Here is a 26160-nt window from a genome sequence, read left to right on the forward strand (position 1 = left end):
GGAGCTTCTTGCTGTTGAAGGAAAAGTTTTAGAGGCTGTCATTCAATCCTCAATTTTTGCCTTGTCTGTATTAGAAAAAAGCAGTAGTTGAGAGTGTATTCAGTGTAATATTATCTTGCCCAAAGGGGCACTTGATTCCCTATCCCTGAAGTGAATATTCTTTAAAAATAATCTCAGACACAGATCTGACTGTAGTAGCCTGGATCGTAGCTCCTACTGGGTGGAGGCGAAAACAAGCTAGGCTGGTTAGAGTTGGGTCTTCCCCTGCCTTCCTCCGCAGATACCCACTCATCTGTGCTGGGTGAGAGTGTGGGTGCAAGCACAGGCAAGGCCAGTGACTCATCTGCCCTTGGAGGGCTCCGGAGCTCTGTCCCAGAAGCACACCCACCGAGCAGCTTCTGTTCCAGAAGTCAGAGGAGTAAGACAAGAGAAACAAGGGGCACTTTGAAAGAATGGAGAGGCAGTGCAAATGAAAGCCCACAGTTCCTCAGCATCTAATAGTGCTCTGTATATGTTGGCTTTTGTTTTTAAGAGAAGAAATGCCTTCATGGCACGTAAGTCCATTGAAAACAGGTTTAAGTTTAAGACCCTGTACCATCAGTTACTGATAATTTTATAACTACTTAAGAGTGTGTCTCTTATGTTCCTTTCTCCTGGGGACTTAAAGAGAATTTAACCATCATATATATATAGGGGAAGGAGAGGGAGTGAGACAAATGAGATTTATTAGCTCAACTTTTCATAGAAATCCATTTTGAAAAGTTGTCAGAATGCTATAATGACAGTCAAGAGCTGGAAATGAAGCTTCCTAATAAAACCACTTGACCTAGTTATTGGATTTGGAATGAAAAGATTCCCACGATTTTTTCTTAGTATTCTGACTCCACTTTATGTTTGTACAACATGTTTAGCATTTCCAGTGGTCCTCAAACTTTTTAAATAGGGAGCCAGTTCACTGTCCCTCAGACTGTTGGAGGGCCAGACTATAGTAAAAACAAAAATTCACACTCTGTCTCCGCTCCTCAGCCCATCACCCGGCAGGCCGTAAGCAGTCCGCATCTGGCCTGCGCCGTAGTTTGAGAACCCCTGATTTTATCAGTGGTATTTCTATTGTTGTTTTGGGGGAGGCTACTTTCATTCTTCCCAACCTCACAATAGAATACTGAAGTGGGCAAGAAGGAATGGTGTGTCCACAGTAACAAAGCAGTTCAGTGCAAATTTAAGACCTTGGACTCAAGAGCTCCATTTCACTGAGTGTAGTATTTATTGGCTATTTCTCTATCCTGAATGAAGAATGTTGTTAGTTGGTTTGAGCAAAAACTTGAACAACTTCCTTTGCCAGATTATGCTTTCTTATGACTACTCTAGACTATTGTAGTTAAATCTTGGCTAATCAGAATACTAAGGTAAGGGAGCAATGACAAGTAGACCAATAGAAAAAAAGGTGATAGAAAAGAATACTAATTCAACTCTGATTAAGACTAAGTTAGCACTTTTTGTGGCTACATCTAAAACATGAATGAAGTGAAAAAGCATGTGTCTAAGATCACATATGCTGAGGACTGTATTAAATATCAGGGATACACATAGAAAATCAAGACCGTCTCAAGAAAGTTATTTTCTAATTGTGGAAGACAATGCATAAAGGAGAGTTTGAACTTGTTGATACTAAATGGAAATGTCTTAGGCCGATAAAAGCAGAGGTAGAGAATTAGGAATCAGCACTGTTGACAGTGTTCCTGATGGGATCTTGGAAGTGGGGAAATAGGTTGAAGGGGAAGTGTAATATAATCTAAAATATAAGGAGGTTATTCTTCAGAGATTTAGGAGCTTATAATGCTTTGACCATAGGGAAAAGAAAAAGTAATAGTAAGGGATAAAGAATAGGGAAAGAAAATCATCATTTTAGACATGAATTTTTACAGAATAAGTTTTTCAAGAAATCAGGTTTAATGTGTACTAACCCTAGCTACATATTCTTAAAAAGTTTAAACGTATAAAAAAAGCACATTAGTTTATCATTTTAATTGAAAGTTATAGTTAGAAATTTAGTGCATGGTCCACAATGGGTCATAAGTTTTGTTGTTATAAGACAGAAATCTTTGTTCCTTTTGGCATGTACAGCTACTGTTTTCTAGTAAACAAACTTTTTAAGAGCTGTGTTGTCTCTTCATGGTGCAAACATTGCGTTCTTTCTACCAAGAATGCCAACATCTAATTCCCTAAGAAGCTGCATCCTAGTAACCAACTGGAGAGTACCAATTTTCATAGTAAGTGAGAGCCAGTCACATCTGATCCCAACAGTACATTGGCATCCTTGCTCTGCATAAAATCACTTGATACTTCCCCTTTCAGCTAGTATTTCAGAAAGAGATAAAGTTGGAAAAGTCTCCAGATTTCTTTCTCCCTTTATAGGCCTAACTCCCTTGGTGATTTGGTTGCACAGCTAAAGCTTTTTCTTTTCATTATTTCCTCATAAGCAGCATGAAAAAACAGTTCAAGGAATCTATATTTCATTCTTTCACCTCAGAAGTTAAGACTACTCAAAAACAAGGTTAAGCACAATTATATCTCCATTGCTCTCTGAAAGTTCTCCCATCAGCTGAGAGAATGTTTCTGCTACTAGGCTATTACTAGGACTAAGTCATCCTGTAAATAAATCCTGTTGAGTAGTAATGGATCTCAGACTGACACATCAAAGCACCAATGGGGGACACTGTGATAAATTTCAAAAAGGATTCTGCTGGTCATTACAAATTTGATTATTGTCCTAGTAATCTTTTTAATTCCAATGACTTATTACACAGTGTTCACTGCTAAAGATTAGGAAACACTTTACAGTTAAAAAAAATTTAATCTTCACACTCCTCTAAGGAAAATAAAAGACTGGAATGACTCTCCAATTTTAGAGAGTTTGGCCATGTGTTGAATACAGATAAAAAGTAGGTAGAGACTTCAACCTTCTTCATTCTTACTCCAGTTAGGGGTCTATCTCCTTGCATATCTTTCCATAGATTTCTTTCAGCTATTATTTTCCTTAATAGCTACAAGTGGGCAATTTCTGTTATTGCAGTTAATATATAATGAATGTTGTATATCCAGATCATTAAAAACTAGGCCACTTAAAAAATCTGCACTCCCAGAACCATTTATAGTGGGAGAAAATGTCAGGTTCTGCTTACCACTCACCATAGCAGGAAAGAACATGGCAAAAAGCCTCAGAACTCTGCACTGATTATAGTCAAGAAAAAGACAGAGGAGGCTTTTAATAAGGATCCTCAGTGAAGCCATCTGCTCATACTGGACAAGCAAACAAACAAGATGTTAGACTTTGTTAAGAAAATTATCATGAAAAATAATGCAAACAAGCCAAGTATTCTAATGTTATTACATAAAAGTTAAACTATCATCCACCCACTTCATCCTGTGGGAAGATATCCATTTGCTTTCCAGATATACAGAAGAGACTGAAGAGTATTTGGAGGGTATCTTTTTAACTCTGCAGCTGGGGCAGGCTATACTGCTTAATTTATCTCCATTCAGTCAGGCTTCATAGATCATAAACTTGCATGACCCAGTCTTTGACACATGGTTTAAGTGTTTAAATATTCACTGCCATGACATTTTTGCTTTGTTTTCCATTCAGCCTTATTACTATTTGTTCAGCAATCCCAAAGATTTCCTTTTTCATTTGTATTTTCACTTTCCAAGTCCATCTCTCAAAGAACTATACAGCCTAAAAGTTTAAATATTTTCCATGACAGACAACCTTCTATGGTAACTGTTATTTTTCAGTATCACCCAGTCAACCCTTTTTAAGCAAGAAACCTAAATCCCAGCTCAGTGTTAATAGGTTCCACCACTTTTCTTATCTCCAATAAGTCAAATATATGGTTACTAGCTCACCCTCAGCTCTCATACATCTCCTATTCCTCCAATGTGGCTTCTGTTCCAATAAGCCAAGACCTGGAGTGATTCTTGTTCATTTGAATTACTAGCATTGATTTAGTCTGTTAAACTGTTTGCTGTATCCCATTCTTAAATATAGCCACACCAGGATTTTAATTCATCAAATATCCAACTCTGGTTCTTGAGTGACTACTTCTGGAAGCTCTTTATTTCCCTCAGGGTGATTACCCTTTTTTCTTTTTCTTCAAACTTGACCAAATAATCTAACAAATAGAATCTGGAGAGAAAATCAGGAGAGGTTTTTTTCCCTAATTAACATGTTCCTTCACAACTCCCTTTCAGTTGATATAGTACGACTTCTGACAACAAATTCATGATGGTTGAATGAGCATTTCTTACCTTTTTATGCAATCTAAAGAGAAGTTTCTTTTTCTAGACCTAGAAATACCTGGAGCAATAATTTAAATGGGCAACAAATACCAGCCAAGCCTTTTTGTTTCCTAAGTCAGCAGTGATTTATTTGAGCTTGGGCAAATTCTCCCATTGAGCCAGTTTTTTTTTTTTTTTAACCATAAAATGGGGTGACTGGAATAGAACTTTAAGGTCTCTTTGCCAGCTTTAAATCTTATGATCTTACTCTGCGGTTAGATGAGTACAGTTTGGTGCTGGTTTCTTAACGCGGTTATATATGTATGACATCACTGCTGTCATTTCAGCTGCTGGCAAGTATCTGTACTCTCAATGCCTTAAGATCTTCTGGAAGTAGAAAGATACTGGAGAGGCTGGCTCACGATTAAGCTCTAGAAGTAACTTGTATAACTTGTACTTTCTCTGCAATCTTCTCTACAACATTCTTATTAAGCCGTCATCCAGGCTTCAGATTGAGGTAATGGCCCAGTTCACATCTGAATGGTTTTAATGGTTCAGAGTTTCCTTATGTCAATATCCAAAATATCCCTTTATATAATATCCAATATCTAGGGTGAAAAGCAGAATAAGTTGAATTTATCTTGCACATGATTGCCCTTCCAAATACGAAATAACAGCTAAGTTATCATGTCCTTACTAAGATCTCTTCTGCAGGCAAAAAGCAAATCTAGTTTCTTTAATTGATCCTTGTGGAACACGGTGTTACTATCCCTCACTGCTCTTCTGGGATGTGTATCAGCTCATCAACAGTCTTCTAAAATGAGTTCTATAGCACAATCCAGTATTCTGAGCCATCTTCCTTTAGAAAAGGAGACATTTAGGAGGATGGATGCCAAGTAATTTTGTCTGCAGTTCTATGTCATTCCTGATTGCCTCTCAGTGTTGGGTCAAGAAGTAAATTCTGAATGGATTCTTTGTCCAGTGGACAAGTGACAAAATACCTCATCTCAAACATATGACTGCCAACAGCTATCTGTTTAGAACTGGTGCCTAAGTTCAGTCCACAGAACAACAAACAGCATTTTAGCCTATGAATAATTTACTGATCATAGCATTACAACCATAAAGCTATGGAAGCAGATGAAATCTTTAAATATGCATCAGGAGACAGCAGCAAAAAGCTTTTATCCCCCAAACCACCTCGACTTCAAAATGGCAAGAAGACATCATCACACTAAGGATAAAATAAGTTTTTATTTATAGTCTTATAGTAAAGGGGGAAGCCTTAACTTGCAAGACAATTCTTAGGCAGTATGTACAACATACTTTTTATTTCCATGGAATGGAATTAAACATGGACAGAGACTACATAGTACACACTAGAGATCAGCAAACGCCAGAACAGGGTAGGGTAGAGACCACCCTCCCCCCCCCCAAAAAAAAAGAAAAAAAGGAAAAAAAAAAAAAAAAAAAAAAGAGGCTTAACACACAAACCCTTCACAGGAACCTATTGACCATAGCCAGAACCAGGGCCAGGTCATATATGGGAGAGAGGTTCCAAAACAGAAGGGAAAAAGAGAAACAGAAGGGGCCTGAACTAGTCTGTGGTTTTTAGTACCAGGTAAGATGCTCTTGGTATTTATATACAAAATCAGTTGGCTCTATTTCTTAGAAACACACACAAAGGAAGATTTGATCATTACTTTATGAATCTGTCGCTTTGCAATACCGACATCATCAGAATAGGAGAGTCCACTTGGATTCAAATTTCAGTAGCAGGAAATAAATATCAAAACATCATCACTGGCCCTTAATACAAAAAAATGCACTCCTCCCCCCAACCCTAACCCTCCCTTCTCTACTCCCTCTGTCCCTGCCTTCCCTCCCTCCCCCCCCAAAGAAAAATCAATCCCCTGGTGGCTGATATTTCCCTACTGCAGTCTCCAAATACATACCACATGGTGTCATATGACCCTCCTGAATGCCGGCAACTTGGGCAAAAAAAAAAAAAAAAAAAAAAAAAAAAGCTGGCTGAACTTCCCAACTCCATGTAGGGAGAACTGGGAGAAGCAGGAGTGAAATACACCCAAGACACCAGACTGCATAGATGTCTCCACTTACTTTCACCACCACAAACTCTCCACCAACCTAACCCTTCAGCAGGAGTGATAAATAAATTTTTTTTAGAAAAAAAATTTTTTCTTAAAAAAAAAAAAATTCTGGGTAATTCTGATTATTCCAAACAGGTCATCTTCTAAAAGTTGAGCAGTTCACAGATTCACAAAGTCTATCAAATGGGGGGGGGGGGTAGGGAGGGAGAGGAACGGGACGGGGGACAAAGACGTAGGGAAGAGGAAAGGGAGACCTGTGAGCAGAGAAATCACCTGGGCAATGATGCCCACAAGGTGGGAGGAGCTGGCTGGGGAGGTCAGGGGCAGCATGTGCTCAGAGGTGTGTCCGTCTGTCCTCCACAGAAAAAGCTGCCAAGTTGGGATGTTTTGGTTTAAAAATTCATGGTAAGGGAAGAAGGTTGCTGAAGGGAAAAGGCAGAAGATGAAAGCTGCAGTCCAAGAGCTTCTATTTTTTTAAAAAAGAAAAGAAAATAAAGAGTCTTTAAAACAGCTTGAAGGGGTCTAACGATGAACTGGGAGAGGAGACGATGGAGGAGACAGACAGTTCTTATTGCTGGCCTGCTCTGTTTAGCTGGCCTCCATCCGGAGTTTCTTTCTGCTTTGGGGCTCTTCAGGCTCTGACTCGGAGCTGGAATCAGAGCCCCCATCGAAGGCAGAGATGGTGCTGCCCTTGGCATTGGTATAGAGGCTGCTGTCTGAAGAAGAATAGTTGGTCTGCAGTTGGGCACTTGACCTCGCTTTCTCCAGTGCACGGACTGAAAGGCAAGACAAGGACTATGTTAAGCGCTCTACAGGCTAACCACAAGTGATGGCTCAGATTCAAGGTCCTTTGTGGTCTTCCTAAGGGTCTGCTAATCCCCGAGTCTATGGGTGGTTCAGAAGCAGTATTCCCTTCTAGAAGATGTCCCTCCCCTCCCAAACAATTCTAGAGAGAAGGCTTGCAGTGTTATCAGCCCTGTCACAGAAGCACACTGCAAAGACAGGAGTATGGAGCTCCTTGTGGAAACCAGCAATGGAAAGACAAAAGCAGCTGGGATCTCCACCAATGGCAGTCTTGACAGGGATGAGAAAGATTGTATCAGTTCTGATTATATCATCCACAACAGCAGCAAAGGATGACATGAGAGCCAAAAATTTTTTTGGCTAAGCCCCCTACCAGGAAAGACTCTTGTTATGAAAATCTGAGCCCTCAGAAGCATCTCACCACACATGGTGCCTGAGCCCTTTGACAGACCCCTCACATGCAGGCTGTCCAGCTTGGTGCCTCCCCACCAATACCCCCCACTTCCCAGGCCCCAGCTCAGCTTGTCTGAGTCTGGAATGCTAAGAACCCATTTTTTTTTTGATGTTGCATTTTTCTAACCCAAGTGGTTACTTGCATTTCCTTTTACTTGCATCTTCCATGAGGGAGGAAGAGAAGTGAATTCCCCAGGAACAAAGAACTTGATCAGCTCTCGCTTTCCCCTGTGGTTATAGGAAAAGGCGGTTGTGAGCATTTGACAACAGCAGGGACCTGGCCCATTTGCTGCCCTGATTGGACAATTATTTACACTGGAGTGGGCTCACTTGTTAACGAACACTTGTGAGGCTTTGGTACTTACAACATATATTTAAATCCAAGGACCTCAAAGTTGTTAACAGACAGCTGGTGCCTCTGATTGCTGACAGGGCAAATAAGGCACAGATTTGGGAAATGATTGGCTCCAGTTCAGAAAAGACAAAAACTTCTAATCCAGGGTCGAATTCCCTAGTCACCCCTGTCTCCTCACAGTCTTATAGATTTGGATAGGCAACACAAGTTCCTTTCTCAGGCTCTATATCCCAAATATATAGTTCTTTAGATCCAGGTATGAGGCTTATTAAATTTTCCACAACTGGTTTTGATCCCGGCGCAGATGAGATGGCCCTCAGCTAGCCATGGCAAAGGAAGAGGGCCAGCCGCCCCAGTGCCTGAGATGCTCACCTTGCTGCTCCAGTAGAGCGTTCTGCCGCTTGAGGTCATCAATATCCTGCTGGTGTGTGTGGTTTTTCCTTCTCATATACTGGATGTACTCTGTGGCTTTATCTAAGATTTGGGCCCGGGATGCCTGTTGCAATAGTGAGAAAAGCACAGGGGACAAAATAAAGACCTAGTCCATGGTAGTGATGAAACAAAATGTTTTTTATGTAGCAGAAGCAGTGGCTGCAGAGTCATGGAGAGGCTAAAAGTGCAGTTAAATAAAATGAACACAACAATCTGTGGTTCATTTAAGGGTGTCTCTATGTAATGGAGAAGCAATTCCCAAGGTCAGCTATATCCAGGGCTTTTAATGAATGATCATTTAGGATATTTGCTGTTGGAGCCTCGTCACTCTTTAATAAAACTGTGGCTCTCTCCCATAAAAAGGAAGCCAGACCCAGTATAGAGCTATTTGGGCTAAGAAAGCACATAAAATTGTTCTAATAAGTTCTCAGGGCTCAGCCAAATTTTTCAAAGGAAAATATGATTACTTGTATCCAAAATATATAAAATAAGCAATGTTCTTTTTTTTTTTTTTTTTTTTTTTTGGCATTGTGGTTTTTAATCAACATCATATCTAACCTCCCAGCCCCTCCCCCCCAAAAAAATCAATTCTGTGAAAATATAAAGTACCTGAAAAGGTGGTGATGATAATGGTGTGGGTAATGTAATAAATTACAGAACCAAGATTTTTGGGTGATCTGAGCACTGTCTTGCCAGAAGAATTAATTACTAGGCTAATGGTGTTCAATCTGGCTGGGAGGTTTCTTTTAGATTGCAAACATGCAGGAATTCTTCAAAGCTACCTTCTCCCAGGTTGTTTCACAGAATTTAATTTTAAGCTGGTAGCACAGCGTAAAAGCAAAGATCACTGCTCAATGGAGTACTTACTTGTAACAGTGGGAAGGAGGAATACTTCTTAGGACAATGAAATATTCTGGAAATCTAGCAACATAACTAGTTACTAAACATGTCTCAGGTTTTCAAAAACCAAATTTTCTTAGGAAATATTGACAAGGTCAGTTTATAAATCTTCAGGCTGGGTAACAAAAGGAAGTACAGGATATGGTAACCTATATGATGGCTTATAAGGTCCTGCAATTAGATCTGGCTTTCCTGCTTTATACCCCCAAAGCCATTCATTACTGAGTATCAAAAATTGAGAGTGTAATTTAAAGTGCACTTTAAGGCATTTAAAACAATATTAAAATCTTGTTCATTACCTCCTTGAGCACTAAAATTTATTTGGGAGAAACATGTATATGTGCAAATAAAATAGTCTTCCTAAGTTCCATTCCTGCATCACAAACTATCTCCAAATGGAGGTCAAAAACTCCACATTTTCAAAGCAGAATGGATTATTTCCCCTCCCCTTCACCAAACCCTTCTCTTTCCCCTTATTTCTCTATTTCTGGCTATGGGCACTCTTATCACCCAAATTTTTGAACTCCAAACTGACTTACCTCCTTTCCTCTCCCACCTCAAATCCATTCTGCTGCTAAGTCTACTTCCACAACATTTTTCTGATCTTAAGCTCTTCTCCCCATGGTCATGACCCCTTACCCCCAGGCTTCATTCACTATTGCTTAGATTAAAGCAATAAGTCTTCTTGCCTTAAGTCCATCTAAATATATTTTCTTCAAAGCAGTTAAATTGATATTACTAAAGCACAGATTTGACCATATCACCATTTCCTTCCTTAATTAAGAAGCTTTAGTAGCTCCTCTTGTCTCTTTTGTTTGGCACTTAAAACCCTTTATATTCTGGCTTCATCCCATCTTTCCAAGTTTATTATGTATTACTCTCCTTGTATTTTATATTCCAGCTAACCTGGCCTAAGTGACCTACTTCCATTTCTTTCTACACAGGCTGTTCACCATCTTTGGAATAAATCCTTTCCTCTCCTTTTTAAATACCTAATTTTCTTCACAATTCCATTCAAACACCACTTACTACAAAGAAGCCTAACTTGATCTTTTCTAAATTTCTGGGGCTGCCCAATGCCCTCTACTCCCAGAGGTCACTGCTTTGTATTTATTTTGTATCTACTTTTCTGTATACATCTTGTTTCCTTTGAATAGATTAATAGACTGTGCCTGGAAATTCATAGACATTTTAAATAAATGCTTGCTGGGTGAATGAATCATCATACAATATAAGAATAATAATCATATAACTAACATAACTAAATGTACTCCAAGTATCATGCTGAAATTATACAGATGTTCCACTACCATAATGAATGCCTAGCAGACTCCAAATGAAGGAGGAATCCCTTATACATGGTGAAATCCTTTAGATGTTTCTCTTTTTTGCTAACATTGTGCTGCCAAGCCTCCAAAATGAGATATATAATCAAGTAATCAGTTATCTAATTTTTTAACTTTCTGTAACTGCCTCTTATCTCTTGTTGGTTTAAGAAAAGATCTCCAATACATAATAATTCAAAAAAGTTTTTGACCTATCCACATAAGAAAAATCAAGTGGGTAAAAAATGTTGAAAAGACACAAATTTCTCCCTGAAGAGCAATTTTCTTCTCAAGATGTACAGTGTCAATTCATAAAATGCTACTGTTGAGAAAACCAGACAGGACACTGAAAAAGTCCTGAATCAGGAGCCAAGAAAATCCAAGTTTGATTCCAAACACCTTCAGCTGTGTGACCCTGGGCAAAGGCTCTGTCAGCCTATTTCCTCCTTTATAAAACAGAGATGATGACAATAATAGCACCTACCTAAGTTTTTTGGGAGGATCAAAAACGGTAATATTTGCAAAACACTTTGAATTGTTCCTGCCACAAAGTAGTGGCTTAATTCCTTTTCTTGTTTCCAAAGGATCATGGTAAACTTGGATAGCTACAATATACTACCAACCAAGAATTGCATAAAATAAAGTACATAAAGGATGCCATCAGAAAAAAATTTATGACTGTAAAGGAAGGTGGGCTAAAAACATCTTTGGACCTTAAGTTTCCTCACCCATAAAATGAGGGTAATAGAAATTGGAGGTTTCTTTTTTCTATAAATCTATGATCCCCTGATGCTTACTTAACATTAAAAGAACTAGAGGAAAGCCTCCAAAACACTAAGTAGATAGATATATTGTGGAAAATTTATGGAAAGACAAGAATAAAAGTTACACAGGATGAAAGGAAATGGCCCAACTATTATCTACAATAATAGCAGGAGTGCTCACATCAATGAGATAACTAGTCCATTGATGGCAGAAACAATAAAACTACAGAAATTCAGATTACTTCTTTTTCAGTTAATGAGAGAAGACTTCACTGTAGGAGGTGAACAAGAGTTGGATCATTAAAGGCACTAGGATATAACAACAGATAATTGGGAAGTGGGACAAAGAGATAACTGAGGTTCAGGATCCAGCAATGGAATCTCCGAAATTGCCAGTAACTGACCAATCTGGCTGGAGCAGAGAGAAGGTTCATAGTGGGAGAGGGAATAGGGTGAAATAAAAAAAATTTGCTTTGGTCCTGTGCATATAGCTTTTCAGATGTGGCTCTCCAATGTTAAAAGGAAATTTTTGATTAATAAATAATAAAATGAATCAGGGCAGCCAAATGAGTACAGGACTGGATCTGAAGTCAGCAAAGCTCATTTATCCAAATTCAAATCATATCTCAGATAGTTAGTTACTAACTGTGTGACCCTGGGCAAATTATTTAACCCTACTGGCCTCAGTTTCCTCATCTGGAGGAACTGGAGAAGGAAATGGCAAACCATTCCAGGATCTATCCAAATGGAGCCATGAAGAATCAGACATGACTGAAATAACTCAACAGCAACACAAAATTTAAGCTCAGTGAATACAGAATTACACAGAAACAGAGAGGAAAGGACCTCAGAACTCATCCATTCTCTACTAAACTCCAGATGTAATGCTAACCACTTCATGAAGAACATCATTCCATTTCTGGAAAGCTCTAGTTTGTAAGGTTTTTTTCCTAATATTAAGTTGAAATTTGCCTCTCTAGCTTGTACTCATTAACCCAAAGGTCCAGTCTAGTCCCTCTTGCTCATGACATACACTGAGTTATTGGAAGGTAGTTATCATTTTGAATCCTTGTCTCCAAGGCCTCATATAAAATCTTTGTACAGTAGAGATTAACCTCTTTATTATCCTTAATGTGCTTTGCTTTATGTGCTCTTCTACCTTGTTAATGTTCTTTCTAAAATGTGTTATCCCAAACTGCACAAACTTCAGATATATTCTTAGCAAGTAGTTGTCTGGCCATCAGAACTTATCTGTAGCCCAACTTCTAAATAGAAACCCCAACTGCATGTTAACCTGGCTCACTCTTTCTTCACAAACAGCATGTATTACGAATCTGCATAATCTTGGGACAGTATTAAGTCAGAAATTTAGGTTATGAATTAATGCAACTTCTTATTTTGTCAATGGTCCAGACTTGTCTTCCCTGAGTCATGCAGCCCCTTATCCAAATGCCCCATAAGCTCTTATAAGCTATCTACATAATGGCCATCTGTGTGATGTGATGAGCCTCTGGGCCTTGGAAATTCAGATAAAATTCTGCAACCCTCCAAAATAAGGCTAAGTCCACTGGAACAGACTCAATAAATTTATAAGCAGCTAGGTGGCACAGTGGTTGGAGTACAGGTCTTGAAGTTAGCAAAACTCATCTCCCTGGGTTCAAGTCTGCCTCAGACACTTATTAGATGTGTGACCCTTAGTTTTCTCATCTGTCAAATGAGCTGGAGAAAGAAATGAGACAACATTCTAGTATCTCTGTTTTGTGACCTTCAAATAGGTTACAAAGAGTCAGACACAAGTTAAAAACAAATGAACAACAAAACTTTCCCTATTCTTCAGTCAATTATAATGTTATCCCAAAGCATAGAAATAGGAATGGAAATAACAGGTAACACTTTCTGTCTTCACTAATCATTGCCCTAGAGTTCTAGAAAGTGAGGGAAACGATTTTGGCCAAGATAACAACTTGAATGGAGGTGACCAACCTAGCCCCTAAATACCTACAGTTACCTAAAAACCTAAAATAGCAACAAGACTAAATCCTACAATAATTCACTTCTATCCCAGACTGCATAGTCAGTTGGAAGTCCATAAACAATTTTAAAAAGCCTGCTAGAAAGGATAGAGACAGTAAGTAAGATGTAAGCTTCCCAAGCATGGCCAGAGACAGCAAAGGCTTTCATTTCCAAGGCAACAAGAGTGGAAGGTTCCTACAGGAATGCCCCAAGATGGTGAGGACATATTGGATCCTTGGAAGTGTGAATAGTTGTGCTCAGAACTGGACATCCCAAGCTCTAGTGTTATTTATCCTGAGTGTCTTGTACCTAAGAGCCCAGAAGATCCAGCACTTTTTTTTTTAAATTACTATTTTAAAAATTTGCTTTATGAATTATGTTAGGAGAGAAAAATCAGAACCAAAGGGAAAAACTATGGAAGAGAAAAAAAAAAAAAAAAGAAGTGAACATAGCATATACTAATTTACATTCAGGCTCCTTATTTCTTTTTCTGGAAATAGGTGGTTTCTATCTAAAATTTATTGGGATTTCCTTGGATCACTGAACTACTGAAAACCCAAGTCTTTCAGAGTTGATCATTGTATATTCTTCTGTTACTGTGTACAATGTATTTTCAGTTCTGCTTGATTCACTCAGCATCAGTTTGTGGAAGTTGTTCCAGGCCTTTCAAAAACCACCTTGTTCATAATTTTTTATAGAATAATAATAATCCATTACCTTTGTATACCACAATTTATTCAGCCATTCCTCAATTGATAGGCATCTACTCATTCTCCAATTCTTTGCCACCATAAAAAGCTGCTACACACATTTTCTGTACATGTGGATCTTTTCCCCTCCTTTATGATTTCCTTAGTGGCAATGTTGGGTCAAAGGGTATGTACAGCTTTATAGCTCTTTGGGTTATAAAAGATTAAGATGCAGCACTTTAAACCTTAAAGATCCAGGAAGGTCCAAAACCTACCATAGTATGGACACACCCTGGGTTAGTAGAGGAACCCATACAACCCAGGTCAAATTCAAGCACAACTGACTCACTTGACTGGAAGTACAATAGGAACTGCTAATACAAAAGCCCAGTTCAGAAACTAAGGCTAAAAGATCAATCAACAGAGGATACCAGTCACTATAAAGAATTACAGATCCAGAGTGGAACAGAACTATTATCTATCAGTGTTGCATAAGATGAGGATAAGCCATGTTTCTTTTCCTCCTTTCTTCCTGCTACAAGAATTTTCCCCCAAAAAAGGATGACCTACTGATCAGATGTGAGGTGAGGAAGGTTGGTTATCTCTTTCAAAGCTGAGGGTTAGTACCATTGTGTTCTTTTTACATATTCTTGCTGTGTGAAGATAAAGTAGAACTCCTTTTTGTTAATTGTTAAATAACTTACAAGCACTTCATTTACTCCCAAAATGGAACTTGAACTAAGAAAGTGCTGACATTAAGAGTTCCTCTAACAAAGAGACATCCCAAAATCCAATCTAGAAGAACTACATAACAGCAAACAGAAGCAAAGAGAAAAAATGGACTTTCCATAAGAATTCTATAAATACTTAAAAGATACAAAACAAGGTTTTAAAAATGAAATAAAAATTTGAAAAAATGAATTGTAAGGAAAATAAATAGGTTATAACAGAAAATAGAAAATCTCAACCAAGTAATGCCTCCTTGAAAATGAGAGTAGACCAAACAAAAATAATCACTCTGTTAAGACAGGAAATATTTGTACAAAATATAAAGGGTGAAAAAAAAAATAAAATAAAGATTCAGGAAAAGCCTAATCCTGGGTAGTGAAGGTAAATCAGCCCAGGAAGGTGTGGAAACAGGAAAAGGTTTGAAAGAATGAATTGTAAGGAAAATAAATAGCTTAGAAGAGGAAGACATAGGGGCAGAGCCAAGATGGTGGAGAAGATACATGCGAATTTCTAAGCTCCCTTCTTCCCTCAATACCAACTAGTTAAAATAGCTTCAAAAATAACGCTGGACTGATAAAAACAACGCTGGACTGACAAAAACAACAAGGATTAGAAGCACAACTTACCAGCCGAAGAGAATCTGGAATTTCGTCAGAAAAGGTCGGTTCCGAGGGGAGGAAAAAAAAAAGACCAACACAGACAGAGTTGGACTAGGTGCTAGCACACTGTGCCAAATGGGCTGGGGAGAACTCTGGGATCAGAGAAGCCACTGACATAGAGGAATCTGGCAAAGTCTTATAGCTCTACTCCGCTTATAAAACAGCAGATCAGAAGAGAAATCAAAGCCACTTTATAACAAAAAGCCAGAAAATATAATCACCCCAAACAGGAAGTGACCTAACACCTATCTGGGCACAGCTGTGCAGCTGCCTTCTGCTGTCCTGGGCTTTTCCTTGGGGCAGTTAAGAACCTGAACAGCGGGGGACACAGCCTGGGGCAGCCTCTAATGCACATAGTGGGGGGGGGGGGGGGCGCCTCAGCCTGAGGCAGTGAAATTCTCATATTAGCGAAACTCCCATAGCAGGGGAACCTCGGCAACAGGGACTGTGCTTTCCAGGCAGAGACTTCTGGTTTGAGCACAGGGGCTTTTTGTGTCAGCTGCTAATATCCATGGCACCACGGGAGGCTTTGGCTGGGGTTTGTGACGCTTTCACTGTTCAGCCCCTAGCTTCAGGGCAGTCGCTAGGTCACACAGTGGGGGTCCTTCACTGGGCACTCCTTGCAACATAGCCGTGCTAACCACCTCCAAGTCATTTCCAGGGAGGGGGAGGGGAACTCTCTCTCCCAGAGCTCTCTCTTAGCCCAGTCACAGGATTGCTGCATCCTATCCCTGGTCTGGGTGGAAGCCGGAAATTTCTTACCCAAGGGCAGACCCCCACAAAGGTTCTTTTGTTTTTGTTTTTTTTTCCTGAGGCTGGGGTTAAGTGACTTGCCCAAGGTCACACAGCTAGTAAGTGTTAAGTGTCTGAGACCAGATTTGAACTCAGGTCCTCCTGAATTCAGGGCTGGTACTCTATCCACTGTGCCACGTAGCTGCCCCCCCCCGCCCCCACAGAGTTTTAACAATGAGTAAGAAACAGAAGAAAACCATTGACACCTTCTATACAGAGAAAGAGCAGGTATCCAACCCCGAGGAGGCTAACAGCAGACAGTCTCCAGATAACATCCTAAAGGGGAATGATACCTGTCCCCCACCACATAACTCTCTCCTAGAAGAGACTATTAAAAAGTTAAGAGAGTTTGAAGAAAAATGGGGAAAGGAAAGAGAAGCTATGATAGAGAATAACAACGTCCTGAAATTTGAGTTGGAAAAAATAAAGAATTCAAAGGAGGTGCAGGGAAACAAAATTTGTGAACTGGAAAAGGTTAAAAAAAAAAAATCACAGGAAAGTAGGATATCTGAATTGGAAAAGATAAAAAATTCCCAAGTAGGATTTGTGATTTGGAAAAAGAAAATAACTCACTTAAAAAAACAAAAACAAAAACAAAACAAAACAAAACAAAACAAAACAAAAAAACACACACAAAAAAAACCAGTGAAATGGAAAAAAATTCAACAGAACAAAATAATCCATTTAAAAACTCAATTGGTCGCATACAAAAAGAACTAAAAAATGTGAATGAAGAGGACTGAAAAAATAAAAATGAATGATTCATTGAGAAACCAAGAATCAGTCAAACAAAAAAAAAAAAAAAAAAAAAAAAAATGAAATGCTGGAGAATAACGTCAAATATTTACTGGGAAAATCCATAGACCTGGAAAATAGATCTAGGAGAAATAATCTGAGGATCACTGGACTTCCCGAAAATTATGATGAAAAAAAGAGCCTAGATTCTATTTTACAGGAAATCATCAAAGAGAACTGTCCAGAGATAATAGAAACAGAAGGGAAAATAGGCGTTGAAAGAATTCATCGAACACCTTCTGAAAAAGACCCTAAAAAAGAACTCCACAGAACATTGCGACTAAACTGCAGAACTGTCAAACAAAGGAAAAAATATTGCAAGTAGCTAGGAAAAAACAATTCAAATATCAAGGTGCCACAATAAGGGTCACTCAAGATCTGGCTGCCTCCACATTAAAGGATCGAAGGGCCTGGGACCTGATATTCCGAAAGGCAAAAGAACTAGGATTGCAACCAAGAATAAACTACCCAGCTAAGTTTAACATTTTCTTCCATGGAAGAAGAAGGGCATTTAATAAAACAGAGGAATTCCATTTGTTTCTAAGAAAAAAACCAGGCTTGAACAAAAAATCTGATCTACATCCATAAGAATCAAGAGAAGCAGAAAAAGATAAAAAGAACTCTTGAGAACTGTATCTCTGTTGTGGATTTACAGAAAGTCCCCATGGATAATTTGATTTTACTGATTCAACATTAAAAAAAAAGAAAGGGTAGTAGTAAAGGGAAGGGGATAGTATCAGAAAAAGGGAAAGGAGAAATAAAAAGAGGGAAACTACATCCCAGGAAGAAGCATAGAAAATTTACCACATCTGAGGGAATTTAGAAAGGGGGAGAAACATTGTGTGAATCTTACTCTCATCAGAGTAGGCTCAAAGAGTAAATAATTGACATATTTGTTTTTCAGAGAATTCTCTCTCATCTCATTGTAAGGGGGAAGAGGAAAAAGGAAAAGAGGAATAAGGGAAGGGTACAAGAAAGGGGAAGAGATACTAAAAAGGGAGGGCTGCGCTTCACAAGTGGGATCCATAAATTCAATACTGGGGAAGGGGTTCAGGGGGGACAAGGGGAAAAAAAAGCATAATCAGGGGATAATATGATGGCAGGAAATACAGAATTAGTAATTTTAACTATAAATGTGAATGGGATGAACTCTCCCATTAAGCGGAGATGGATAGCAGACTGGATCAAAGTCAGAACCCTACAATATGTTGTTTACAGGAAACACATTTAAAGCAGGGAGATACAGAGTAAAGATAAAAGGTTGGAGAAGAATCTATTATGCTTCAGGTGAAGCCAAAAAAGCAGGGGTAGCCATCCTTATCTCAGATCAAGCAAAAGCAGAAATTGATCTAATTAAAAGAGATAAGGAAGGAAACTATATCCTACTAAAAGGTAGCATAGACAATGAAGCCAGATCAATACTAAACATATATGCACCACGTGGTATAGCATCTAACTTCCTAAAGGAGAAGTTAAGAGAGTTGCAAGAAGAAATAGACAGCAAAACTATAATAGTGGGAGATCTCAACCTTGCACTCTCAGAATTAAAATAAATCAAACCATAAAACAAATAAGAAAGAAATTAAAGAGGTAAATAGAACATTAGAAAAACTAGGTATGATCTTTGGAGAAAACTGAATGGTGACAGAAAGGAGTATACTTTTTTCTCAGCAGTTCATGGAACCTATACAAAAATTGACCATATATTGGGACATCAAGATCTCAAAATTAAATGCAGGAAGGCAGAAATAGTAAATGCCTTCTTCTCAGATCACAATGCAATAAAAACTACATTCAACAAGAAGTTAGGGGTAAATAGACCAAAAAGTATTTGGAAATTAAATAATCTCATCTTAAAGAATGACTGGGTGAAACAGCAAATTATAGAAACAATTAATAATTTCACCCAAGATAATGACAACGTGAGACATCATACCAAAATTTGTGGGATGCAGCTAAAGCGGTAATAAGGGGAAATCTTATATCTTTAGAGGCTTACTTGAATAAAATAGAGAAAGAGAAGATCAATGAATTGGGCCTGCAACTTAAAAAGCTAGAAAAAGACCAAATTAAAAACCCCCAACCAAAAACTAAACTTGAAATTCTAAAATTAAAAGGCAAAATCAATAATATTGAAAGTAAAAAAACTATTGAATCAATAAATAAAACTAAGAATTAGTTTTTTGAAAAAGCCAATAAAACAGATAAACCTTTGGTAAATCTGATCAGAAAAAGGAAAGAGGAAAATCAAATTGTTAGTCTTAAAAATGAAAAGGGGGGATCATTCCACCAATAAAGAGGAAATTAGAGAAATAATGAGTTACTTTGTCCAACTTTATGTCAATAAATTTGATAACTTAAGTGAAATGGATGACTACCTCCAAAAATATAGGCTTCCTAGATTAATAGAGGAGGAGGTAAACTGCTTAAATAGGCCCATTTCAGAAAAAGAAATAGAACAAGCTATAAATCAACTCCCCAGGAAAAAATCCCCAAGACCAGATGGATTTACATGTGAATCTACCAAACATTTAAAGAACAATTAACCCCAAATGTTATATAAACTATTTGAAAAAATAGGGGATGAAGGGGTCCTATCAAACTCCTTTTATGAGACAGACATGGTACTGATACCCTAAACCAGGTAGGTTGAAAACTGAGAAAGAAAACTATAGACCAATCTCCTTAATGAATATTGATGCTAAAATCTTAAATAAGATATTAGCAAAAAGACTTCATAAAATCACCCCCAGGATAATGCAGAAAAAGCATTTGATAAAATACAACATCCATTCCTACTAAAAAACACTTGAGAGTATAGGAATAAATGGACTATTCCTTAAAATAGTCAGAAGCATATATTTAAGACCATCAGAAAGCATAATAAGTAATGGAGATAAACTGGAATCTTTCCCAGTAAGATCAGAAGTGAAATAAAGTTGCCCACTATCACCATTACTATTCAATATTGTATTAGAAATGCTAGCCTGGGCAATAAGAGTCGAGAAAGAGATTAAATGAATAAGAGTAGGTAATGAGGAAATCAAACTGTCACTCTTTGCAGATGATATGATGGTATACTTAGAAAACCCCAGAGATTCTAATAAAAAGTTATTAGAAATAATTCACAACTTTAGCAAAGTTGCTGGATACAAAATAAATCCACATAAATCCTCAGCATTTTTATACACCAACAAAATGCAAAAGCAAGAGATACAAAGAGAAATTCCATTCAAAACAATTGTCAAGAGTATAAAATATTTGGGAATCCACCTACCAAAGAAAAGTCATGAATTACATGAGCAAAATTACAAAACATTTGCCACAAAAATAAAGTCAGATTTAAATAATTAGAAAGACATTCGGTGCTCTTGGATAGGCCGAGTGAATATAATAAAGACGACAATACTCCCCAAACTAATCTATTTATTTAGTGCTATACCAATCAGACTCCCAAGAAACTATTTTAATGACCTAGAAAAAATAACAACAAAATTCATATGGAAGAATAAAAGGTCGAGAATTTCAAGGGAATTAAATGAAAAAAAAAAAGTCAGATGAAAGTGGTCTAGCTGTACCTGATCTAAAGTTATATTATAAAGTAGCAGTCACCCAAACCATTTGGTATTGGTTAAGAAATAAACTAGTGGATCAGTGGAACAGATTATGTACACAGGACAAAATAGGGGACAACTACAGCAATCTAGTGTTTGACAAACCCAAAGATACCAACATTTGGGATAAGAATTCATTATTTGAAAAAAAAAAAAAAAAAACTGTTGGCAAAACTGGAAATTAGTATGGCAGAAATTAGATATGGACCCACACTTAACACCAAATACCAAGATAAGATCAAGATGGGTCCATGATTTAGGCATAAAGAATGAGATCATAAATAGTTTAGAGGAACATAGGATAGATAGTTTACCTCTCAGACTTGTGGAGGAGGCAGGAATTTATGACCAAAAGAGAACTACAGATCATTATTAATCATAAAATAGAGCATTTTGATTACATTAAATTAAAAAGCTTTTGTACAAACAAAACTAATGCAAACAAGATTAGAAGGGAAGTAACAAATTGGGAAAATATTTTTAGTTAAAGGTTCTGATAAAGGCCTCATTTCCAAAATATATAGAGAACTGACACTAATTTATAAGAAATCAAACCTTTTTCCAATTGATAAATGGTCAAAGGATATGAATAGACAATTTTCAGATGATGAAATTGAAACTATTTCCACTCATATGAAAGAAGATATATTCTGATCAATGATGGACAGAAACAGCTACACCCTGAGAAGGAACACTGGAAATTGAATGTAAACTGTTTGCACTACGTAAACTGTTTGCACTACTGTCTTTCTACCCAGGTTACTTATACACCTTCGGAATCCAATTCTGACCGGGCAACAAGAAAAATGGATTTACACACATATATTGTATCTAGGTTATACTGTAACACATTTAATATGTATGGGATTGCTTGTCATCTAGGGGAGGGAGTAGAGGGAGGGAGGGGAAAATTTGGAAAAATGAATACAAGGGATAATGTTGTTAAAAAAAAATTACTCTTGCATATGTACTGTCAAAAAAAATAATAATTATAAAATTAATAAAAAAATAAAAGAGAAAGACATAAACCTTACCCAAATAACAGATTTCCTAAAGACCATACTAGACGAAACATAAATTGACATGGGAACAGCAAGAAGTATCAGAACAAAATCAAAGGAGTGAAAAAAATTGGTAATGAAGATAGCTAAAATTTTAAAAATGTCTGGAAAGTGGGTCAAAATATCATTTAAGAATTGGAGGACTGGAAAAGGAACTGCCCAGAAATGATGGGTGAAAGGGTTGATAAAGCTGGAAACATTACCTGCATTTCCCCCCCCCTCCCCCGAGGCTGGGATTAAGTGACTTGCCCAGGGTCACACAGCTAGGAAGTATTAAGTGTCTGAGGACATATTTGAACTCGGGTCCTCCTGAATTCAAGGCTGATGCTCTATCCACTGCACCACCTAGCTGCCCCCACTACTTGCATTTTTATTTGATTGTGTATGCCATTAACAGAAAAATAATTTTAAAAAACTGTTAATGATACCAAGTTAGCTTCTCCTTTATAAAATACCACCTCTCCAATCTAAATTTGTTAAATATAGTTTGCAAATATGATTGTTTGCAAATGGGACTGCTTCCATCTGAACTATTGGTGCAAAGACCTGTGTTTGTGTGAAGAAAATGGATACTGTGAAATTTTGGAAAGATGCCTATGTTTATCTGGACAATACATATCAAGATGTTCTTCGAAAGATTACTATTTCTCAGATTTGGTGGGTTTGGTTTTAACAAAAGGAAAAAAAGACTCTAATTTTAAGAGAAGTATTTTTCCACTGGGACCAAGTACTCTAATCTGTTTTGGTACTCAACTCAAGTAATGGTAATTTGTCAGGTTACTAGGAAAAAAACATATATTTGTCATAAAGTAGTAAACTTAAAGTACTTGTGTTTTTTGTGGACAGTCTCAAAGTACTCACATTAAATCTGATGACGTACATATAGATTGAAGCATACCTTTATTATTTTATTTTTAATTAAGGGTTTTTTTTTTTGGGGGGGGGTCAATCTAAGTTTTCTTTCACAACATGACTATTATGGAAACTTTTTTATGACTACAATGTATTGCTTGCCTTCTTCCGTGAGGTGTGAGAAAGAAGTGACAGAATTTGAAATCCAAAGTTTTAACCACAACCAAGTTTTTATATATAATTGGAGAAAAATAAAATACCAAACCACTTCACACCTCTCAGATTGGCCAAGATGGGATGTGGGAAAACTAGAATACTAATGAATTGATCCAACTATTCTGGAAATTAATTTGGAAATATGACCAAAGGACTATCAAACTGTGTGTACTTTTTCATCCAGCAGTACCTCTACTGGTTGTGTATCCCAAAGAAATCAAAGAGGGGAAATACTTTTTAGCAGCTGTTTTTGTAGTAGCAAGGAACTGGAAATTGATGGATGTCCATTAGTAAAAATTAACCAAATAAGTTATGTTATATGAATGTAATGGAATATTGTTCTATAAGAAATGATGAGCAGACTTATGTCAGAAAAGCTTGGAAAGACTTACATGACCTGATATGAAGTGAACAGAATCAAGAGAACACTGTACACAGCAACAAGATGATTGTATGATAATCAACTGTGAAGAACTTGGCTCTTTTTGGCAATGAGGTGATTCAGGGCAATTCCCATAGATTTGTGATGAAAATTTTCAAGCCATCTCATTCGCATGAAATTGAATATGGATCAAAGCATATCATTTTCACCTTTTTTGGGGGGGGTAATGGTGTGCATTTGCTCTTTTTCCTTTTTTTCACCTTTTGATCTGATTTTTCTTGAGCAGCATGATGAATGTGGAAATATATTTGGAAGAATTGCAAATATTTAGCCTATAGTGGATTGCTTGTTGTCTAAGTGAAGGGGATGGGGGAAGGAGGGAGAAAAATTTGTAACACAAGATTTTGCAAAAATTAATATTGAAAAGCATCTTTGCATGTATTTAGAAAAAAAAAAGCTATTATTTTAAAAAATGCCAAAAAAATTTAATTTACAAAACACCTTGCACCTAAAAAATAAAATAGGAGTTGAAATTGAAATTTTGAAAATTCACATTAAAACACTAAGATTTGATATAAATATTTTCAACAGTCTAAAATGACAGAACCTGCAAAATGCAAACTACATATCTGATACATTACTTTTTTTTAAATACAAGAAAATAGCTTTTAGTAGCCTACACCTGTGTGTGTGTGTGTGTGTGTGTGTGTGTGTTGAGGCAATTGAGGTTAAATGACTTGTCACAGGGTTACACAGCCAGGATATGGTTAAGCGTCTGAGGTGAGATTTGAACTCAGACCTTCCTGATTCAGGGCTGGCACTCTATTATATCAACCAACTGTCCCCACCTAATCTTTTTACTCTCAGAAGTGAAATGAATTTGTGTGTAGGAAAAAAAAAAGGATTAATGGACTTCTTGAAAACTCATTAGTAATTAAAAAAAAAAAAAAAAAAAGACTGGACACAACTTCAAAAAAATAAAAGTGCCCAGATTTATTAGAACCAGAAGGCAAAGCAAAAATATAAGGAATACACCAATCATCTCTAAAAATAAATTCCGAAAGTAAAAAGTCCTATGAATGTCACCGTTAAATTTCAGAAATTCCAAGACAAAGGAAAAAATAAATATTGCAACCTGTCAGACAGAATCTTATAATATCTTCTGCCTCCTAATATAAACTGGAGAGATATGGGAATATAATATACCAAAGACAAAAGATTAAGACATAACCAAGTATAACATACCTTACAAAATCGAGCATAATCTTACATGGGGGGGAAAAAAGTTATACATGAATTGTAAATTTTTCTGGTAAAAAGCCAAACAGAGTCAAGAAAAACCTAGAAAAGGCATTTTTATCTGTGTAACTTGGAAAAGGCTATCTGATATGTCAGATATCCCAAGGTGTTGAGGGAGCTAAGACACAGGATATGAGTTAGATGACTTCCTTCTGAAGGTTTTAAGAGGGGGGAAAAAAAGGCCAAGTAAAAAGGAGAAAAAAGTGCGGAATTAAATGTTTCTCATAATCAGATGTGTGATGAGTGTGATGATAAGCATGGAAGAATGGTGAAGGGATTGGACATCACCAAAGCTTTTCTCATATCTGAACCAAAGAAAGTAGGGTCATACATATACTTCTGTGACTTTGGTATTTAAAGCATCAAAAAAGGAACTAGGCAGTAGGTAAGAAGATAACAGGAAGGAAACAGTTACAAGCAAAACAAACAAAAAAGGAGAAGGAAAAGGAACTGGAAATTGAAGAGAATGACTATACAAAATGACACAAAAATGATTGGAATAACAAAAGAAATAAATTTTTAAAAAATCTTGGGAAGACTTGAATGAATTGAAACTAAGAATAAAATGAGAACAACTTATAGATTATAAAGAAAAATATTTCTAAGAACTCTCATCAACTCCATCTCCAGAACAGCTATGATAAAGAACATTACTAACTTGACAAGAGATGATGAACACAGTGCAAATATATATATATATATATATAGAGAGAGAGAGAGAGAGAGAGATAGAGATAGATAGATAGACAGATATGGATATAGATATATTTATTTATATATAAAAACAAACATTTTTAGCCAACATGGAAAAGGCTGTATAAAAGAGAATAGGAGGAAGTTTAGAAGGAAACCTAGCTAAGCAGGTCATCTTTGATAAAGTTCTGGATTTTAACAGGAACATGTTGAATCTATTGTGTATTTTTAAAAAGTAGACAGCATGAAATAGACATTAAAAGTTTCATATACAATTCACTTTTTATGTTTTTTATATATAGAAAAGTATTTACTTTGGTATTCAAAATTTAAAAAAACAAAAAATCTTGTTGAATCATTATCAACTTACAGAAATGCAGTCTTCCTTGTATATATGAGGAAAAACTGAGAAAATGTTTTTATGTTGATATAATTCCCAAACTGATCTGGGATAATGGCATTCTATGAAGCAAAGATGATTGACATAAGATGTGAACTACAAATCTGAAGTAAAATAACAAGTCTGCAATGCCTGTTTTGGGCCTTTGTTCCTTTCATGCTGGAAAAATATCCTTCAATGAATCTTGACAGGATATGTAAATTTTTTGGTATGTTTTTATCTTTCATTTCTTTGGCATGGCTTCTGGCTAAAACCACCTATTTTGAGAGCATTTGTCACTAAATGTGGTGGAGGAAAATGGACAGACAGAAAGGATGATTGTGGACAGAAAGGACTGACCACCTCAAAACTAAGAATACATGGCAAAATATATTGGGAATATCTACATTGTTTAGTAAATTATGCTTTTGTTAATATAGCCCAGAAGTTCTAAACTTTTCTTGTGTCATGAATCTCTTTTGGCAGTCTGTTGATGCTTTAGAGACTGATATATAATACTATTAACTCATTTTGAACTTATAGGTCACTAAAATTCCAAATCCCT

General features: G+C 36.9%; 1 protein-coding gene across 7 annotated transcripts in view; it reads right to left on the reverse strand.

Annotated features, from left to right (window-relative positions):
• Nucleotides 1–5513: 5513 nt before the first annotated feature.
• The window catches only part of MAX (MYC associated factor X), a 46023-nt gene continuing 25376 nt past the window's right edge, over nucleotides 5514–26160 (reverse strand). For 3 of the 7 annotated variants that reach the window (XM_074290395.1, XM_074290397.1, XM_074290399.1), the window contains 2 exons: nucleotides 8374–8503; nucleotides 5514–7165 (listed from right to left, as the gene is read on the reverse strand). In XM_074290395.1, coding sequence (XP_074146496.1) covers nucleotides 6978–7165; nucleotides 8374–8503 — 318 coding nt within the window. In that variant the 3' untranslated portion in view covers nucleotides 5514–6977. Of the gene's footprint in view, nucleotides 7166–7789; nucleotides 7875–8373; nucleotides 8504–26160 lie in introns of all 7 variants that reach the window. The other 4 variants (XM_074290396.1, XM_074290398.1, XM_074290400.1 and 1 more) reach the window with 2 other exon arrangements.

Source organism: Sminthopsis crassicaudata, chromosome 2, assembly GCF_048593235.1.
Source record: "Sminthopsis crassicaudata isolate SCR6 chromosome 2, ASM4859323v1, whole genome shotgun sequence".
Lineage (NCBI taxonomy): Eukaryota > Metazoa > Chordata > Mammalia > Dasyuromorphia > Dasyuridae > Sminthopsis > Sminthopsis crassicaudata.